The sequence below is a fragment of the Oryza glaberrima genome, chromosome 5 (genome assembly GCF_000147395.1).
Source record: "Oryza glaberrima chromosome 5, OglaRS2, whole genome shotgun sequence".
Classification (NCBI taxonomy): Eukaryota; Viridiplantae; Streptophyta; class Magnoliopsida; order Poales; family Poaceae; genus Oryza; species Oryza glaberrima.
In genome coordinates, this window is record NC_068330.1 from 17,891,693 (window position 1) to 17,910,968 (window position 19,276).

The window sequence follows — 19,276 nt, forward strand, 5'->3', positions numbered from 1 at the left end:
ACATAGCATAGTGTATGTCCAAATTCATCCTCATGGAGTCTATATCTTATCATAAGTACTCTCCTACTTGTGGCACGTTTTTCAAACCGCTAAACAATGTGTTTTGTGTGAAAACTTTATATATGAAAGTTGCTCTAAAATATTACGTTAATCCATTTTTCAAGTTCGTAATAATTAAAACTCAATTAATTACACGTTATTACCACCTTGTTTTGCGTAAAACATTTAATATTTATCTTCATCTTTATCTTAAGGAGATTCAAACACCACCGGACCTCTATCTAAAAATTATATAATCCTATGAATGAATCTGGAAAGAGTTTTTTCTAATTCTATGAATGAATTTGGACATAGAGCATGTTCAAATTCATTCTTATTATTGATTTTTTTACGAAACGGATGGAGTATATGTTATATCTCGATCTTATTGATTTAAAATTCAACTAGAAAACCAGTAATGACATGTTGACAACACATGCAGAGCATATTAGCATGTGAACGTAAAAACTACACAACGCATGTGGAGTGTGGACTCACAATTCTGCACAAAACGAGTCAGAACCATCACTACAAGTCTACAACGCAGATGCTCTTGATAGTTGACGCTACAGGTTCAAGCACAACGAATGACTCAAATAAAGTAGGCAACAATTCAAGAACTGAGTTGGAAACAAACAGAGCTCTTCTTTATGGAAAAACTGGCATTTACAAACACCAACAGATTCGCGAAGTTAGCCGAAACAATGAAAGTAGAGTCGAAACAAAAACTAGGTCGGTCAATACATACACCGACGACTATATGGCGGATACCCGTCTCATTATACAGAGTACTAAATACTGATAGTGAGATAGATATACAAGAAGCTTGTTAGTCCAGTATTTTTTTTGGTTAGTTTCTCCTTCCTTCCCCGTCTTTCCATGAGTCAGCATACCCCATGATGTTGCACATCGCTCCTGTAGAACAGGTATAAATAAAACGAGTAAGAAAAATATGCTTAACGGTTCGGTAACAATGTTCATAGTTTCACATCAAGAGAGCACTAACCAAAGTTGAAGTACCCATCCATCCTGTCTCGCGCGGTGCATGCCAGGTACTTCACTTCGATATGGTTGATTTAGTTAAAGAAGTTCGCTGACTCACATAGGGCCCGAATTCGATGTATGAAATAAAATTGTACCATCCATTCAACTATAACAAACGAATATTATTGGGTCATTGAGGTACTATTCCACACAACCGAGCTCGTCCAGGGTTAAGCAATGATTCTGACATTATCCATCCCTGCGAATCAGAAAATGAGTCGTTAGTTATGCCATACAACGAGAATCATGCCATGTTTTTGTCGGAATTGTTATTCACTAGTAGTTCAGCCCAAACCAGGTACAAAATGTAAATGATAAAGGTGGTGCGGTTTCACCTGTTCCCTCGCTTTCTTCTTGAAAACTCCATATGATGAAGTGACAATCTTGCAAGATTCAGCAATGTGTGGTATAAAGTCCATGTTCAGTGGGTTTGCATTTTGGTATGACCGATTGGAGTTCATCCGCTTCCGTGCATTCAAGTTAGCATGTGATGCATTAATAAAATGTAGTAATACATGTGCCTGTAAACCAAAACACATTTGATTAGGATGATATAATGCAAACAAATTTGACCAGTATGGCATTGCCAAAGTTGTTAACCTTGTTATCAATACTTACATGGAAAGCGGCTTTGAGAATATCATCTGGCTTTGCTTGGTCCTTGAGCAAAGCATATACCTTGTCCTTTGTTGGGTTATATGTAACAATGTACCTCTCATCCTACAATTAAAATATATCACAACTTCACACATGCCAATGCTCTATTGTGCTAATGAAGGAAAAGAACAGTCTAAGGACAAATACTAATAACATCATCGAGATAGTACCTCAAACAAAGGCCTTATGGCAACAAAAGAAGCAGGTTCCTGAAATGCCTCTCCAAATCTTGATCCTATAAGATCAAAATTGATTATAGAAAGGCTCTAAAATCTGCATGAATGAAAAAATACATAAAAATCTTTAATTATAGATGCAAACCTATTGCAACTGGCTGATGCCGCCATGGTGGATTAAATATAGTCTCCTGTGAGTTTCCTTCCTTCAATGAGGGAACATGTCCTGCATCAATACATATGGAGAATCCAAATATTAGACTGAATACTGCAACTTTTCATGGACTTCTTTTAAAATGAATACAGTTCTTTGCGATATGTTGCTCAAGCAATTCCACATTCCACATTTTATTCAAACAATATGTGCAGATTGAATATTGATAAATGTCTTCAACTATGTCTGCCATTCATTCTTAAATCTATCTGTGGCATCCAGAACATTTAGTTGCGCCATCTGAACTTCTTAAGGATGATGCTTCACATTGTATTTCAAAGTGCAGCAGTATACACAACTACAAACTTTTCTCCTATTGCAAATTACAAAGTCTGAATGACTCTAGAAGTCAAAGTTGCATACCGCTCTTAATGAAGGAATCAACTGCCACAGTAAATCTTGCCGTGTTTAGAGTGTTCAGCACAACAGATCTCACCTGAGAATACATATAATATTTGATTGGTTAACCAATAACTTTTATCAGAATGATTTAATTATAAGAGCATCAAGAAAGTTCAAAAGCAAACCTCATGGTATGAACTAAGGAGATAGCCACAAGACAAGAAGGCAAATGAAGTCACCAATGATGGATTCCTCTTAGAAATTAAAATGCTCAAACCAGTTCCCAACTTCACACATAAAAAGACAGAAATATCAGTGAACTATTGAATGCAAATTTTCATATAAGTGCAGTACTGAATAAGACAAATTTTAGTAGCCAGCATACTATTAACATAAATGATGCCAGCAGAATATATAAGCTACATGTATGGTAACCAGACCAACAAGAAACAAAATGCAAAAGATGAATGATTACCAGATCAGCAATGTTCCCAACACTTTCTCCTTTGGCAGTGACATCTCCAATATTTTCTCCTTTTGCATATGCCTTGTAGATTGGTGTACGGGTCGAGGTTGATGTAACAGCAGCAACATTCTGAATGTAACAATTTCATCAAGTAGAACAATCTTCAGTACATTTGCAGGTACAAAAAGGGTTCATTACAGTAACTTTATCAAACAAGCCATATTAATGTTAGGACTCGTCACAGTAAGCCGCTAGGTCAAACCTTAACAACATTTGCGATGCAAGCCATAGGTAGGAAAAGTTGAGGGAAAGCTGCCGTAGCTAACTCTATCCCAGCTCCTAACTCCATCAAGAGATCGCCAGAAAAGCGAAGCTGAAGTGAAAGTGTTTTCGATCAGTTTTTTGCATAGAGCAAAATAAAGCTCAAAACAATTGCAAAACATGGATTCCAAATATTGCACCTGCTTTAGGTCGTAGTCAAATTTCTTCCCTTGGCGGGCAAAAAGCATTTTTCCAACTCGGCCAGCTCCATCCTGTAGGAATGAAACTATCAGAGAATAGCACAATCACAAAAGGTTAATATGAACACATCAGCACTTAGAAACTAAATCATACTGAGTAGGTCACTGGTATCACTAAGGCACTACGCGCTAGGCAGGTAGCAGGGTGATATCTAGTCAGTGGGTACTGATAATGTTTAGTGCCACATCAACTATTAGTCAAGCTAGATAGCAAGCTAGGCAGGTTGAAGAAAGGCCATTCTTATTCTCTATGTTGTTCTAGCCAAAAACCATTTTTACCTTGAGTATCCAGTTGATAGCCACAGCTCCAGATGTTGCCCTACTTTGGGCAACTCCAACAGAGTTTAGCAAGGTTCTTGTCGTGAATACACCCATTGCTCCACCAAAGAAATGCTAAAAAGAGAAATAGTAGGGATTTAGCAAGATAATACAGTCAACAGTGATAATAATCCAAGTCATGTCCAGAAAATACACCTTCAATGCTCTCCATGTCATGTATGGGACATATGAAGGAGTGACACTATCCGGAAAGCCTTCAGGTACAACATATGACCTAATGAAGGACATTATTTCCTGCAACAGAAAAGTTTAATGATCATTTCGTAGTTCATCACTCATTGCCATGTCATTCCAGAAGATCATAGCAGATGCACCTAATATTTTAGTAGAACAAACTAGGGGAAGAACATGACAGTTGGCACCAAGAGAATGTAAACAAAAGAAACAAGTGCTATTAAGAACCATCCAACGAACAAGTAGCTCTAAAGAGTCACAAGCATCACTTTTCTAAAAAAAATTGCAACTTAGCTTCAACAGCAAAGGGCCTCAACTAATAGCCATAAATCAAACATGGAGTAGCGCAAAACTACAACACCTGCAGTTCCCAAACTGAGACAAATTAAACCTGCAGACCCATGATAAGAATTTTAATCGCTGAACTGAAAAAAAAATTAAATCGTGGGTGAACAGCTTGTGAACCTGGGAAAAATACATGAAAACATCCCCCTGAATTTCACTAATTGCCTCCACACAGCCAAAAACAGGCAAAAGCAAACCGCATAACTTTTAATTCCCGGGTTGTTTGTTAACAAATCAACACCACAGCCTACAATTCTGGATCCAATTTTGCATTGAAGGGTCAGAGCCAACAATTCTGGATCCAATTTTGCACTCAGGAGTCAGGACCAACAGAGCTGCAAATCTCACCCCCATCAAACACTACAACTGTTAACGAGAGAAAATCCGCTTAAACCATGCTTTTTCCGCATCCCATCAAACCAAACTAACTACAAATCAGGAGATGTTACCGCCCACGAAACATTCAATTTATCACCGAGGAACGAACCAATCGTCGAAACAACAACATAGCCATAAAAAAAAGGACGAAAGAACGCATCATTTCACTCCAAATCAGATCTCCCTACGGGTGGGTCGCAACCATGGAATCGAAATCCCAACACCAAAAAACACCACGAATGCCACCAATCCCCATAGATCCCTACGGGCCTCACCCCGCCCTCACCTCGACGGGCGGCAGCGGCGACTGGAGCGGCACGGCCTTGAAGGTGACACCCATCGGCGACGCGGCCCCTCCCCTCCCCCTCCCCCTCCCGCTCCCGCTGACCCTCCCGGCCTTCCCGGGGGACGCGCCCCCCTCCACCACGTAGCTCCACTTCCTCCCGTCCACCTCCTCCAGGCACAGCACCCCGTCCACCGCGACCGCCGGCGCGGGCGCCCTCGGCGGCAGCGCCGGGGCCTGCGGCGGCTCGGCCTCCCGCACGGCGACGCGCACCGCGTCCCGCACCGCCGCCCGCGCGTCCGGCGCAGGCAGCGTGACGGTCTGCGTGGCCGTCGCCGCCGCCGCCGCCGCCGGCCGCTTCATCCCCATCGCCGGCGCCATCTCCGGTGCGGCGGTGGGTGGGCGGCGCACGCGCGCGAGAGAGAGAGAGCGGGTGAGATTTCGATGGGTGCGGCGAAACAGCGAGGCACTCGCTAGGGGAGAGAGAGAGAGCGAGGCTTTATGCCAGCCTCTTGTGTCACTGACGAGTGGGGCCGCGTCTTGGTGGGCCCACCTGTCAGTGGGACGGTGGGTAGTGCGGGTGAGAGAGAGGTTATCGCCCGCTATAAACATATTTTAATAATAAAATAAAAGAGGTAAGAGAAAAGCAACGGTAACTAGTTGTAGCACAGACTCTAAAATACATGTACATGTGACAAGTAGAACCAAAGTATTGATTGTGTATTGATTTATATTATAGGTAAATATTGGAGTATGAATTAGCTATTAAATTAATTATAAATGATTTGGCACCAGTATTAGAATTATACTAGTATATTAAACTTTCTCTGATGGGTGGTCGTCGGCTGCTTGGCCTTCTGCCAGCTGGCGGGGAATGGCTACGCGTACAACCGGCGAGGCCGTGTGGTGGGGCCGGGGTTTTTCTGGGCCCACCTGTCTGTCTCGTGCGGGTGGGAATAGTGGGGCGGGTGGCTGGGAATTGTTGATTGAATTGCTTTTGTTTTGATTTTTTTATGAGTATTGGATTTTTTGTGGAGTCAGACAGACAAATGATTTTTTTCCGCCAGATTTGTTCACAGTTGGGGGATGCTTTTAATCACAGAGCATGTCTTCCCTTTCAAAAAAAAATTTAAAACACATCACATGTGGAATTTTGTACTTTTGTCGTGCCTTTCTCGCTTAAAAAAAAAAAGGCATTTTTGGATCTGATCTTCATGACCTGGCCGGTGCATCTTCTATCCATAAATTTCCTGAGACGCATTCTGTGATTTTTGACCTGCTGGACGACAGGACCTAATAAGTTGGATATGATCATAAGAATCATTCTGTTTTTTTTAAAAAAAACATAGTAAAAACACATGTACTCACAGCGGGCGCATACTCACCCTTATAAATGTATATACGCACACTTTATCTCTATTAGCACTTTCAAATCTCTATTAGCACTTTCAAAAGACTAGATCAGCATATCTTGATATCGATGAAGTCATCGTAGGCGTCTTGTTGTCGATGGGTACATTTTACACCACTCGAAAAAAATTAGCAATAAATACGAGCGCTCGTGTCAAATCTATAATTTAAACTTGGGTCAGACTGGTTCCACCACCAGAAAGGTTTTGCAGGGGACATAAACCACGACACTTTTTTTTATTTGTTTATCTAGCACTCAGAACAATGCTCAAATCCATTTATGATTGTAGCAAAATACAGTTGAAATCCCCCGGATAAATGAGGATTGATGCTCCATTCTTTTTTTCAACTCCAAACCATAATTTTATTACGTTTTGTTAATACGTTTTTACAACTATTAAATGGTATATTTAAAAAATCAAATAAGCTTGAAGTTTATATAGTAATTAATATTTTTAAGTATTTATGCGCGAAGGCATACCTAGTTCTACCCATCGTCATTTAGGGAGCTTAAAATTCTGAGAAGCAGCTAATTGTTAGCCAACTTATGAGAATTTGGAAAAGTTTGGTTTCCCAGCTTCTAACTTTTAGTTTATTTTATGGATTCTACATTTACAGCTTCTTAAAATTTAGATAAAAAACTGTACTATTTAGGAGAGCTTCTGATTATAGAAGAAGCTGCTACAGCTAAAAGCTCCTAAAACATAAGACCCTTAAACAACTAAGCCGGACAAATTTGATCAAGGGAAAGGAAGAACAAATTTCAACTGTGTGCGCGCGCGGCTGTACCACCCAAAACGGGCCATGGCACTTGGCACGGATGGGCATCCCTTTCCAGCAGATTCCACGAGATCGTGGGCGCCGCTGCCGGCCGATCAGATACCCACCCCTACACGTACGTACCCCAATCTTCCTCCCGCCGTGGGGTCCAACCATCCCGCTGGCTTTCGCTCGCTCGCTCGGCTTGTGCGGCCAACCGATGGACATGGACCGGCCCCGCCGTGGACGGCGCCGAGCCGAGCCGAGCCAACCGGGGGCTCGGGAGGGATCGCGCGCCTTGATCTTTTCTCCGTCCTCGCCGCGGCGCGGGGCGCGTTGCTGGGCGGTCGTGTGGCTGCAGATTTTTTTTTATGTCTCGGTCGTCGGCCGGGATCACCGTCCGTCCATCTCGATCGGATGGATGGGTGGATGGAGCGGCGACAGAACGTGGGTGGGACGGGTGCCCAGCCCACCCGGCGCCGTGGGGTCGTTGTCGAACGTAGCCGTAGGTAGAAGTTGGTTCCGTCGTCGGCAGCCTACGCGGTAACAGCAAAACCTTCGGCACCAAGGCTGAATTCGGGCTCCTGACATGGAAAAACAAAGCAAAAAAATTACCATAATATTGATCAGTACTGGTTAAAAAACTTAAAAATAGATTAATATGATTTTGTAAACAACTATAATATAAAAAATCTTTTGTAAAAAATGAACCGTTTAGTAGTCTGTAAAGCATGCACACGGAAAACGAGGGAGGAGAGTTGAGAACTCTAAGGCCATGTTCTCCATTCCCGGTTCCCAACCGGAGGAGTACGCACGGAAAACGGAGCGGTCCATTAGCGTTTGATTAATTAAGTATTATCTTTTTTCAAAAATGGATTAATTGGATTTTTTTAAGCAACTTTCGTATAGAAATTTTTTGCAAAAAAACACGCCGTTTAGCAGTTTGAAAAGTATGCGCGTGGAAAATGAGGGAGATGGGTTGGGAAAAGGGGTGCCGAACACCCCCTAAGAAAAGAACTCAGCCCAAATGACCAGTACTAGAGTACTATTATACATACGATCCAATTGTACATCATGTAATCCCTCCGTACTCGCAAAGAAAGTTGTTTAGGATAATGTTTAAGTCAAACTTTAAGAATATAAATCATAAATAACTCTCAAGTTGTTGAGTTTGAAAATATAAAAATTATATAAATATATTTGTCTTGAAAAGTACTTTCATAAAATTATACATATATCACTTTTCAATAAATATTTTTATAGGAAAAAGAAGTCAAAGTTGTATTTTGGAGACCGTGTTGCTGTCCAGAACGACTTCCTTTACAAGTACGAAGAGAGTACAATTAAAGACATACAACTATAGATCAATCAAAGAAGAGTGTATTCCTATGCACAACAGTTGTATACGATCGTTAATCAAATTCAGTGTATACAATCATTAATCAAATTTAGTCGTACTTGATTCGGACAGTTGGGTTGTATATATAGCAATTTTCCCACTAGTACTGTGCTCAATCAGTAATTGCTGCCCCCTACGACACATCATATTTGCTGTTTGGTTCACTCCTAAACTTTATCAAAGATTGTCACACCTCTCGTGTTAGACAATTTTGATCATGTTAGTTCATTATTTGGTTCACGATCGTACTTGTGATAAGATTTGTTTTCACATATTTCATAGTCGCACATGTCTTCAACTAAAAAGGTGTGACACACCACCCTTGTTTTGCTAGCAAAAATGTGGTTTACTTTTCGTTTGTTATAACTCAGCTAAAGTGTGGTAAAAATTATGGTAAATGGTGGCTTAGTATAGAATACGAAAAACCCACCACATTTCAAGTGTGTTCTCAAGAACTTTTTTGCTACTTTCTGTTTCTATATGGAGATTTTTCTAAACTGTTGAATGGTGTATTTTTACAATAATTAATATTTGATTAATTATGGCTTGTTTCGTTTCACATGCCATCAAAAATTTCATCCTAAACGATGAAACGAACTAAGGTTGTGTTCGTTTAAGGAGGATGGGAACTAATCCCTCCCGTACGTAAAACGGTGTGGTCCATTAGCGTACGATTAATTAAGTATTAGTTTTTTTTTCAAAAAGGATCAAAATATAATTTTCTTAAGCAACTTTCGTATAGAAACTTTTTGCAAAAAAACACTTTTTGCAAAAAAAAACACACCGTTTAGAAGTTTGAAAAGCGTGGCATGGAAAACAAGAGGGGAGTTGGGAACCCCTGAAAACGAACGCAGCATGTCTTATTGATATTTAAAAAAACTAAGAAAATAGCAAAATAGCAAGTTATATTGTCTTATTAGACGCAATTAAGAAAGCATTACGAGAGTTCATGACTTTACGTGATTGCGTCTCCTGTATGTGTAATAAAAAAAACTGACATGTTCATTCTGTCTAGGATATCGGAGTTCTTCTTTTTTTAAAAAAAAAAAAAACTTCTAGGGTGTCGGAGTAAAGTGTGTGAATTTGCAAATAGACAAGCAGTGGAGTCCGTCTTTTATGTAACTTCGCCGAACATAACCATCTTCGTGCTGCCTAGTATACTATGCTAACAATGGTGTGTTCCTATCGGGTGATGTGCATAATATAGTGGCATATCTGAGGAGCATCTTTGCTTAAAAAAACAAGAAAAAAAACATGCCTCCCAATCACTCTATGGATCTAGTCAGCGTTTTAGATCAAACACCAGCATCTGGTCAGCATTTTGTCTTGTATTGATCAAAAAACAATTGTTGCACATTGCCTTCCGCTCCGTGCCACCGAGCTCATCGGCCCGCAGGCCAGGGTAGGGGGCCGCTGGCCGTGGGAGGAGAGGAGCAGCGGCGAATCTAGAATGAAAATATAGATGGGGCTATATGATAATATCTTAATATAATATCTTTATGTGTCCGTGATCTATGTCAATAAAATTCCCAAATCATACGCGGATAAGGTAAAAAGAACACAGGTTGGATCAGAGAGACTTGAAGAATATTGGAAGATATATAGGCACCGGATTCAGCTACATACTGCAACATTACAACTACACCAAGGGTAAAAATGATCCATGATTTAATGATCAAAAATGATCCTATCGGCTAGCAATAAAGAGCATATTAATGACAGATACGCATCGTTGCATAGCCCTGCAGCCAACCAGCATCACCACTTAGTTGCTTGCTTGCTCCTGTAAATTTTTCCAGCGCTGTGAACAAACTCATACATTAATATTAGGTCTTGATCCTGCAGCTAGAGCTAGGGCTGGCACACCGACTAGCCCCAACGGTGGACTCACCACTGGAGAGGAGAGGCAGGCCGACACCAAGATCCCCGTGACTGTCGCCAGCCATCCTCGATCACAGCGAAGCCTCAACTTCTTCACAAGAACTGCCGTCTTAGAGCAATGAGATCCGTGACGGTAGTAGCGGCAGCCCGTCGCCCCACTCCGCCGGGGAGCTCAACCATGACGAGCGGTGAGCCCTCGTCAATTGTCGGATAGTGGGAAGGAGATGGGATTGTTGATGTGGACATGGATGTGGTCAACGGCAGCAAGTAGAGACGGAGGTGGGGCGCAGAGAGGAAGCTGGCAGTGGCAGGCCATCCGGCGGCGGGATGTCCAAAGGGGATCGGGGCCATGGAGTGGATTCAGTGGGGAGGGGAGAGATTTTATATTACTTTTCTTGCTTTTGGGTGTTGATTGTAAATTTTGGAGTACTATGTAAATTGTAAACTAAAAGAGACTAAAATGCAAAATGTTTATAAGTCCCACCATAGATTTTCTAAACCACACCTTTGCACTGTGAGTGTGGTGTCCTTTGAAGGTTTCTAATCTATCCTACGTGGCAGCTGAGGCCTAGCAAATGCTTGGTCGCATTGCTATTGCCTTTACACTCTCCAATGGTGATGGCTTTGGCCAAGTTCGATAAATCTATTTAGTTTCATTACCTTTGTAAGTAGTATATGTTCTTGGAACTCAGCTAAATTTTAGTTTTGTAACAGAAAATTTTAGCGTAATTTGCATTTTGCACCTATAGTAGGCAAGGCAAATTTTGTGTAAACGGAATTACTGTACTAGGTTTCCACCAAACCTATGGTAAACACTTCTCTTGAAAAAACTGGAGACGAAGAATAGGATATCTCAACCTGGATTTTTCACATTTTGGTCCTTTTGAAAAACTTATTTCGCAAATAGACCCATGGAAAAACTTATCCCATAAATGGTCCTTTTTGGGGCGTCATCGTCCAACTGGACTGCGCCAGCCTCTCTGGCGCCGTCCCCCTACCGACGTGGCGGGCGATGCTGAGATGGCTAGGAGGAGCGCGCCAGAGTGGCTGGCGCCCTCCCCGAAATTTTTTATTTTTCTTTTATTTGTTTAATATTTTTTTCACGCTTAGGGACACACAAGAAGCAACCATAGAAAAAATAAACTCAAATGGACGTAATATGTGACCTGTAAAATTTTTTCTCTCCTCTTCTCTCTTTCCGAACTAGTGCAGAGGAGAGAGATGTGCAACTTTTTTATTTTTATTTTATTTTTTTGATATTTTTTTCACACTTAGGAACTCACAAGAACCAACCATATAAAAAATAAACTCAAACGGACGAAATATGTGGTATGTGGAATTTTCCAAAGCTCTACCGGAAAACTTCTCTCCTCGAAAACACAATCTTGCAAGCGGAATTTGGAGGTTTTAATATCGCCGAACCCGGCAAAGCAGGGGAGAATTAGATGTAACTTTTTCTGTAGATGTCCGTGGATATATTATTTGCCTGATTTCGAGTCCGTATGAGAAAGTTACGCCTATTTTAATAAATGACACCCGAATGACTTTTCAGGAGAGCTTTGGAAAATTCTAGAAATCACATATTTTGTTCGTTTAAGTTTATTTTTTCTACGGTTGGTTCCTGTATTCTCCTAAGTGTGAAAAAATATCAAAAAAATAAAATAAAAATAAAAAACTACATCATTTCATGTGGTTAGATATTAAGTAATTTCATATAGTGGTAGAGTGCATTATGTTTAACATGCTAAAGGAGTTACGGTCTAATTATGATGAAGGTGCAAAGTAGGCTAAGTGGTATACTATTTTCGGATATCTAGCTAAATGGTATATTCCGTTCGAGTTTAATTTTTTTTCTCTAGTAGTTGGTTGTATCGTGATCCTAAGTGCGAAAAAACATCCGAAAAAATAAAACAAAAATTAAAATGTTGCAACTCTATATAGAGAAACAGGAATGGAGGCGAGGGGTGGGCCGTGGGGGGCGCCCTCCTCCCTAGGGCGGCGCCAGCCATGTTGGCGCCCTCCTCCTGTACGTCGGCTCGCGTGTGCCACGGTGGCAGGAGGACGGCGCCAAAGAGGCTGGCGCCGTCCCGTTGAACGACGGCGCCAGCCACTCTGGCGCTCCAAAAAGGACTATTTCCGGATAAGTTTTTCCAAAGGTCTATTTGCGAAATAAGTTTTTCAAAAGGACCAAAATGTGAAAAATCCAGATATCTCAATGGCTCTGAGTTTGTGATTTTCCTTTTTTTTTAGACACAGAATAAATATGCAGGAGCTATTAAGACTTGAGATATCATTGCTAAGTTCGTGATTCCTTTCATTATTTGGCATCCTTCCGGTGCAGTTTGGCCTATATTTCTTTTTTTTTTCATGCAAATCACGTGGTGATGAATGAATCTGCATTTCTCAAAAGAACGATAAATTGGCTTTTATCAAGCATCAATTTGGAAGCCTTAAAAAGAATCAAGATGAACGAGATCAAATTAATGCTTTGAATGCTGGACGATCGCTTTCGATGCAGGAGTGCGTCAACATAGGGGTGCTTAATTTCCTGCCACGAGCAAATCATTCTTCTTGCGCATTAAGCACGTTGTTGCTAATGCTAGCTAGCTTGCTCCATTGGTTTATGGTCGTACTCGTACCTAAGCCAAAGCCGGCCAGTTCATCTTAAATGATATTCCCTCTAATGTATAATACCATTAACTTTTTAACCAATATTTGACCATTCGTTTTATTCAAATTTTTTGTGCAAATATAAAAATATTTATGTCATGCTTAAAGAACATTTGATAATGAATCAAGTCACAATAAAAGAAATAATAATTACATAATTTTTTGAATAAGACAAATAGTTAAACATTAAACAAAAAGTCAATGTCGTCATACATTAAAATATGGAGGTAGTAATTAGGATGTGATATCAATTGGTCCTGCTTGGATTTTAATTGATATTCTCTTTTAATTTCTGGACCAAGTGCAGCGTTGATGCAACATATGAAAGCGCCCAAATATATATAGTACAATGCTGTCCTGAATGCAAATGATACAGTACTAATATTCCATTTGATTCGGCGTGTTTTTCGAGCATCATTTTTATTATTCTTAATGGTCATTGATGACGATAGCTACAGTACTTTGGATGGAATTGCAAACCGGAGTTATTGCTTGACAGCAGTGTATTAACTGAGAATTCAGTTAAAACTAAAGCACTAGAAGATCCATTGGCAAGCCATAATCAGTGATGAATCTATGAAAAAAAATAGTAGGGGGTCTGAATAAATAAGACAAAACTATATCTCTTCCTTCTTATGTATGCATTGCAAAAAATTTAGTAGGTGCTTTCATGATCCTATTGCTAGTAGTGAATGCTTAAGCCCCTGCCACCCCATGCTCAATCTACCATTGGCCGTAAGTATATATAAAAACCATGTCACAGTCAATACTCAAAACAAATGGGTAAAAGATAATAAGAGAAAAGATTCCTTTTTAACTCTTTTCGCTCTAAGATATAAAACATCCTTGATTCCAGTAAAATCAATATATATATTTAAAAAGTTTAACTAGTAATTGAACTACCCATATGAATATTCAATGTTATCATTAATATGTGTTTAGTTTTTTTTTAAATACAGTACATACACATTTCATTTAAGTTTATTTCAGAATTTGATTTTATATCGCTAAGAACACACATATAAAATCATTATAAACTTTTTTACATGTTATAAAAGTTAGTCGATATAGCGAACAACGACTAATCTTCTCGATCACTTCAGTTATTAATAACCCAAGAGCATGTAAGATGATGACACGGAAACACATGATATTTGTTAGCATAGTTTAGTTGAAGCCTACATCTACAGGACTTTGATTATGTGCGCTTCTTTCCGATCCAACATATTACAACGTTGACAACGTCAGTAAGCGCTACCTCTCTTGCATATGTTAAGTCGTCATGCGATTATAACATGTTTGACTCTCTATTTAAAAGAGATTTTAGGATAGAGTTCAGCTCTTACTTTACCCTAAAACCATTACAACTTTAAGTCATATGAGCTGCAACGGTTTATAATCAACCGGATAAAATGACAATGCCGTATAATTTTAAAAACCATGTAAAATACGTACATGCTTATTTTAAAATAGAGTAGTAGTTTAAGAAAATAGAAATTCAAAAAGGCACATAGCTTTTTTTAAAAGAGAGATGGTGAAACAATGCCACGACGAAACCACATCTTTCCAAAGAAAAACCGCCACGTAGAATTAACCGTCCACACTTATATTACTGGTCACCGTGACAAATATACGTGTTATTGGCAGCGCCTCACATCATGTTTAGTACTCCTAGTGAAACAAACAAAAATGACCAAAGAAGAACAAAATTGAATGGCCGAATTTCCAGGCACCACCCAATCCTTTATACGAGTCACTGTCAGAGAAATTCGGTGAAAACGATTTTTGTTTTCTCCGGCTTCGATTATTCGGAGGCCATCTTAAAAGCCGGGACGTTGTTAGTTGAACCTCCTACTATTTCTGCCGAACTTGGTCGGCAAGGAGAGGCGCTGACGTGGCAGTGGATGGGATGGGGCCCACCTCGCTGACCAATGCTGTACCAGGGTGCAATTCCCTGCTCCCAAGTTTTGGATATCTCAAGATAAAGTGTACGAGTCAAAAAGGAAAAGGTTTTGCCCAAATTTTGGACAAAGTGTTTATTTTCTTCAAAAAAAAATATTGTGATTGTAACTGACGTGTACTCCTATAGATGGGAGAAAAAAAATTGACTATATGCAATGTTTGGTTCGGTAGTTTTGTACTTTTGCACAGCAATTGGAAATAGCTTCTCTTTTTTTTTTCTTGTGAACGTGGTTGACGTGTATCATGAAGTAAATGCAATTTAAACACTTCGAATTGATTATAGCTATTTCGTCAATGCTGGTGCAAGAGAGAGCACCAAACATACTATAACATAAATAGCTTTAATATCGCGAACAAATATAATTTATTTAATTCTGCTTTTTATGACTAGTGGTTGGACTGAACTGTCCATAATTATTGATGAAATACATGAAATGCATATTATTAGGGCAGTCCCAACCCATAGTGTCCATAAGCAGTGTCTATGGTGCCATGTCAATAAGGTATCATAATAGAAATTACACTCTACAACCCATGGTTTCTTAAAGTGGGCCATTAATAAATACATTATCTCTCTTCTCTACCAATCATATTTATTCTTCATCTATTATGAAGACACTCTTCTCTCCCAATGCAAAACTTGATAGTGTCTAGTGCATAGGTTCTCGTGTTGAAGCTGTGTCTTGCATGAGACCCAGTTTCTTCCTCTCTTCACACACTCTCTCTTATTTAATATAGTGTCACATAAGTTAAAAGTCCTATATGGCAATATAGTTAATGCCATAGACACCATCTTAGGTGGAGGGTTGGGACAGTCCTTAGAGCTTGTTTGGCTAACCAAACGTACACCCAATTCCCTTCAAATTTGATTTGGTTTCATAGGGGTGTCCCTAATGTTAATATTAATACACTTTCCAAGACAGTTGGAGAATGGAGATCAACCATGGACTGAAGTTTAATTTCAGAATTCTTGAGAGAAAAATGAAAAGATAGATGACACCATAGTAAAATAAAAGGAAAAAAACGAAAACAAATTCTATCACAGATATTTCACCGGGCCTAGATAGGCCAATTGCGGCCCAATTCTTTGACATTCGTGATAGAGGGAGTATGTCTAATTTACCTCTCTCATTTCTTGCACTTGATCGAATCGCATCCCTCAACCATAAAATCGGGTGTAACGTCTGCTGCCAACTTCAAAAACCGGTGCAAACCAATTCCTTCGCTTAGAGTGTTTGAGAGGAGAAAGAATAAGATTGAGAATATATGTAAAACGAGGTGAGTCATTAACATATTAATTAAGTATTAATTATTTTAAACTTAAGAAATAGATTAATACAATGTTTCTAAAACAACTTTCCTATAGATCTTTTCTTAAAAAATTACACGGTTTAACCGTTCGAGAAACGTGCATGCACAGAAAGAGAGAAATCTCTTTCTCTCTATGTCCATGGCTCAAACGTGTGCGCGAGGAAGGAACCGCTTGAGCAATACTCTGGCCCAGTATTGTCAAGTCTCGGGCCCCAACATTATTTGGGCCTATCCGGCCCACTTGAGCCAGGCCGGGCCATATGGGCCTGCTTGGATTCCCCTTCAAGCGATGCACGCGGTGAGCGGCGAGACGCGCCGCAGCGACGGCGGCGGCGGGAGGAGAGCGAAGGCCGGGGCTGCCTTGCCGGCGGCGAGCGCCGGGAAATCCGTGGCCCTCCTCCTGCGTCGTCGGCGCAGGCCGCCGCACGCGCCGGCCTCTCGGGGAACGGTAGGAATCACCATTCCCTAATCCATACCGTACGCCCCCCCCCCCCCCCCCCCCCCCCCCGGGGCGCTGCTTCCATGGGCCTGTGCGGCTGCCCGCAGCCGGCACGAACAGTGCAGCACTTACTTTGTGCAGTCGCAGCCGCAGCCGTTGGCCTGCCGAACAGATTGGTGAGATTGATGCAAATTTTCCGGAGCAAAGTTCAAAGCAGATTGGTAAGTCGCTCGCGGCGAGATTAGTGCAAAAGGGCACATGTGTTTTTCTGCCTGTGATTTCAGAAAAAAAAAAACTTTTGGCGAATCATGATAAAATTCTCTGCATATTATATGCTCGGTGTTAGCGAATGCCTCTGATTTGCACCAACCATGTGCTAGGATGCGATGCTTGTGATGTGATCACGATTAAGTTGACTGATTCGTACTTGATGTATTCTGCAGGCTCGTGGTCTCAGATCTTCAGTATTTGTTTAGCGTGGCTACGCCCATTTTATAGTCGTTTTACTGTAGCCTGAACTGAACTGCTTCTGTGGTATGTCATCCACTCTGATTTAGTAGCTTAATTAACTTGCAAAAGTGTAACTTTTATGAACCTTGTTCGACAAGATTTGATCATTATCTTCCATGCATGGCATATTAAACGGCTTTGTGCTTCAGTTGAAGACAAAAAAAATGTCCCTTTTTTTCCCCTGTCAATCTCTCTCACTTTGTTGCTAAAGATGTGTCCGACGATAAGCTTAATCTTAACTCGGCAATAGGTTCCTTGAAAAGGACGGCATGTAACTTGCTAATTAAGGTTTAAGATCCCATTGGAGGGAATACTGTGAACTACGCGTAGTGGAAGCTAAAGTGTTTTATCCAAAAGGAGGATGCCTTTTTAGATAATGTTATATAGATGGACAATTTGTGTTTTTTATATCAACTACGAGGTTACACAAATCTTTTTAACTAGGTGATTCACCGCGCTTTGCTGCGGAAATCACTAAGCAATTCTTAGTATATTTTTTTCAACAATCAAATTAGGAGTAAAAAGAGAAAAACGTGAAACATCATGGTTTATGATTACTTATCATGAAGCAAACAAACGATACCCGAGTTTTAATGTGAAACATATCGATAAATATATGTTAAATATTATAAAAATGATAGATAGATTTGTTAAAGTATTGTGCAAATGATGTGAGGGATGATGATTAGATATGCTTGCATGTTGATTTGTAGAATTAAATAAATTATATATGATATTGTATACTTGCATGAGGTTAAATATGTAATTATAGCTAGTGGGTGATGATGTGGCATGGTTTCATATTAAGCTTATACTTATTAGTGGGCTATAATTTTATTGAAAATATAGATTATGGATTTGATGCATTAATTGGACCTACTGGATAAAATCATGTACCCACGCATGCTTTTACTACGAAACCAACTATGCATCATAAATGAATAACAATGTTGTGTGGGATATTATTTATAAAAAATTTATTTTGTATGGCATAAAATATTTATTTATTAGTTATTAAATATATTTTATGTAGCATATAAATAGATTTGTCTTATACAATAAATATGTTGTACTAATTATCAACAAAATATGCTACATATACATTTTTTAATAATGTAAAATAATGTATTAATTTTCATGTCATATTAAAAAATTAAATTTGTCGTAAATAATATATTGCGTAACAAACTTATGAATATAAAAGTTTCATAGAACAAATTTTGGTACTCAATAATATACTTTATATGTTTCTATATACCAAAGAGCAAAATATATTCTTTTCATAATAATTTAATGGTCAACTGACGGAAAGGTTATTGGAAGGGATCAAAACTAACTTTCGAAGGTATGCAAGAGCATGAGTAAAACTCAAGGGCATATAAAGAATTGGCAAATTTTCAATGGTACACACAAGGAATTTTTTTATTAGTATTGAGATATTACAAGATACCACAAATTAACACTAAAATGAATTATACTTTTCAATAGCACTTCTCAAAAACAGTAGAATCAATAAAGCAGGGTAGGGCAGGGCCATCATCGGCTTCCATGCATGATTGAAAGCATTTTGTTTCCGTTGGAGTTTCTTCCAGATGTAACCAAACATCGTGATGGCCCAAAACAAAAGCACCAACGCCCAGTAATGGCGTGTAGCCATGGAATGATGGCGGAGCCCGGTGCACCATCGATCATGGAAAATCCATGGTTCAGCACCAAACCATGATGAGCGAGTGACACACTCTCACCCACATACAAGAGATGGGAGAAACAGCTCTGTCAAAGGGCACAGGGTTCATGCGACATGCCAATAAAGGCATGTGTACTAGTATGATTCTACGAAATGATGGGGCATGCTTTCTCTGCATGATAGTATAATTGTGCACTGATCATGATTACCACACAAAGAGACATGTTCATTGCAAGGCAAGGGAGGTAAGTAATTTGGACTCTGGAGTAT

General features: G+C 39.8%; 1 protein-coding gene across 1 annotated transcript; it reads right to left on the reverse strand.

Annotated features, from left to right (window-relative positions):
- Nucleotides 1–660: 660 nt before the first annotated feature.
- Nucleotides 661–5,438, reverse strand: LOC127774500 (protein root UVB sensitive 6-like). Its single transcript, XM_052300759.1, has 14 exons — nucleotides 4,982–5,438; nucleotides 3,934–4,032; nucleotides 3,739–3,852; nucleotides 3,400–3,471; nucleotides 3,201–3,311; nucleotides 2,948–3,067; nucleotides 2,658–2,759; nucleotides 2,494–2,566; nucleotides 2,062–2,142; nucleotides 1,911–1,975; nucleotides 1,702–1,803; nucleotides 1,419–1,604; nucleotides 1,046–1,282; nucleotides 661–954 (listed from the first exon to the last, which is right to left on the reverse strand). Exons 1-13 carry the CDS (start codon nucleotides 5,357–5,359, stop codon nucleotides 1,214–1,216), a joined length of 1,572 nt encoding a protein of 523 aa, XP_052156719.1. The 5' UTR covers nucleotides 5,360–5,438; the 3' UTR covers nucleotides 661–954; nucleotides 1,046–1,213.
- Nucleotides 5,439–19,276: the final 13,838 nt, after the last annotated feature.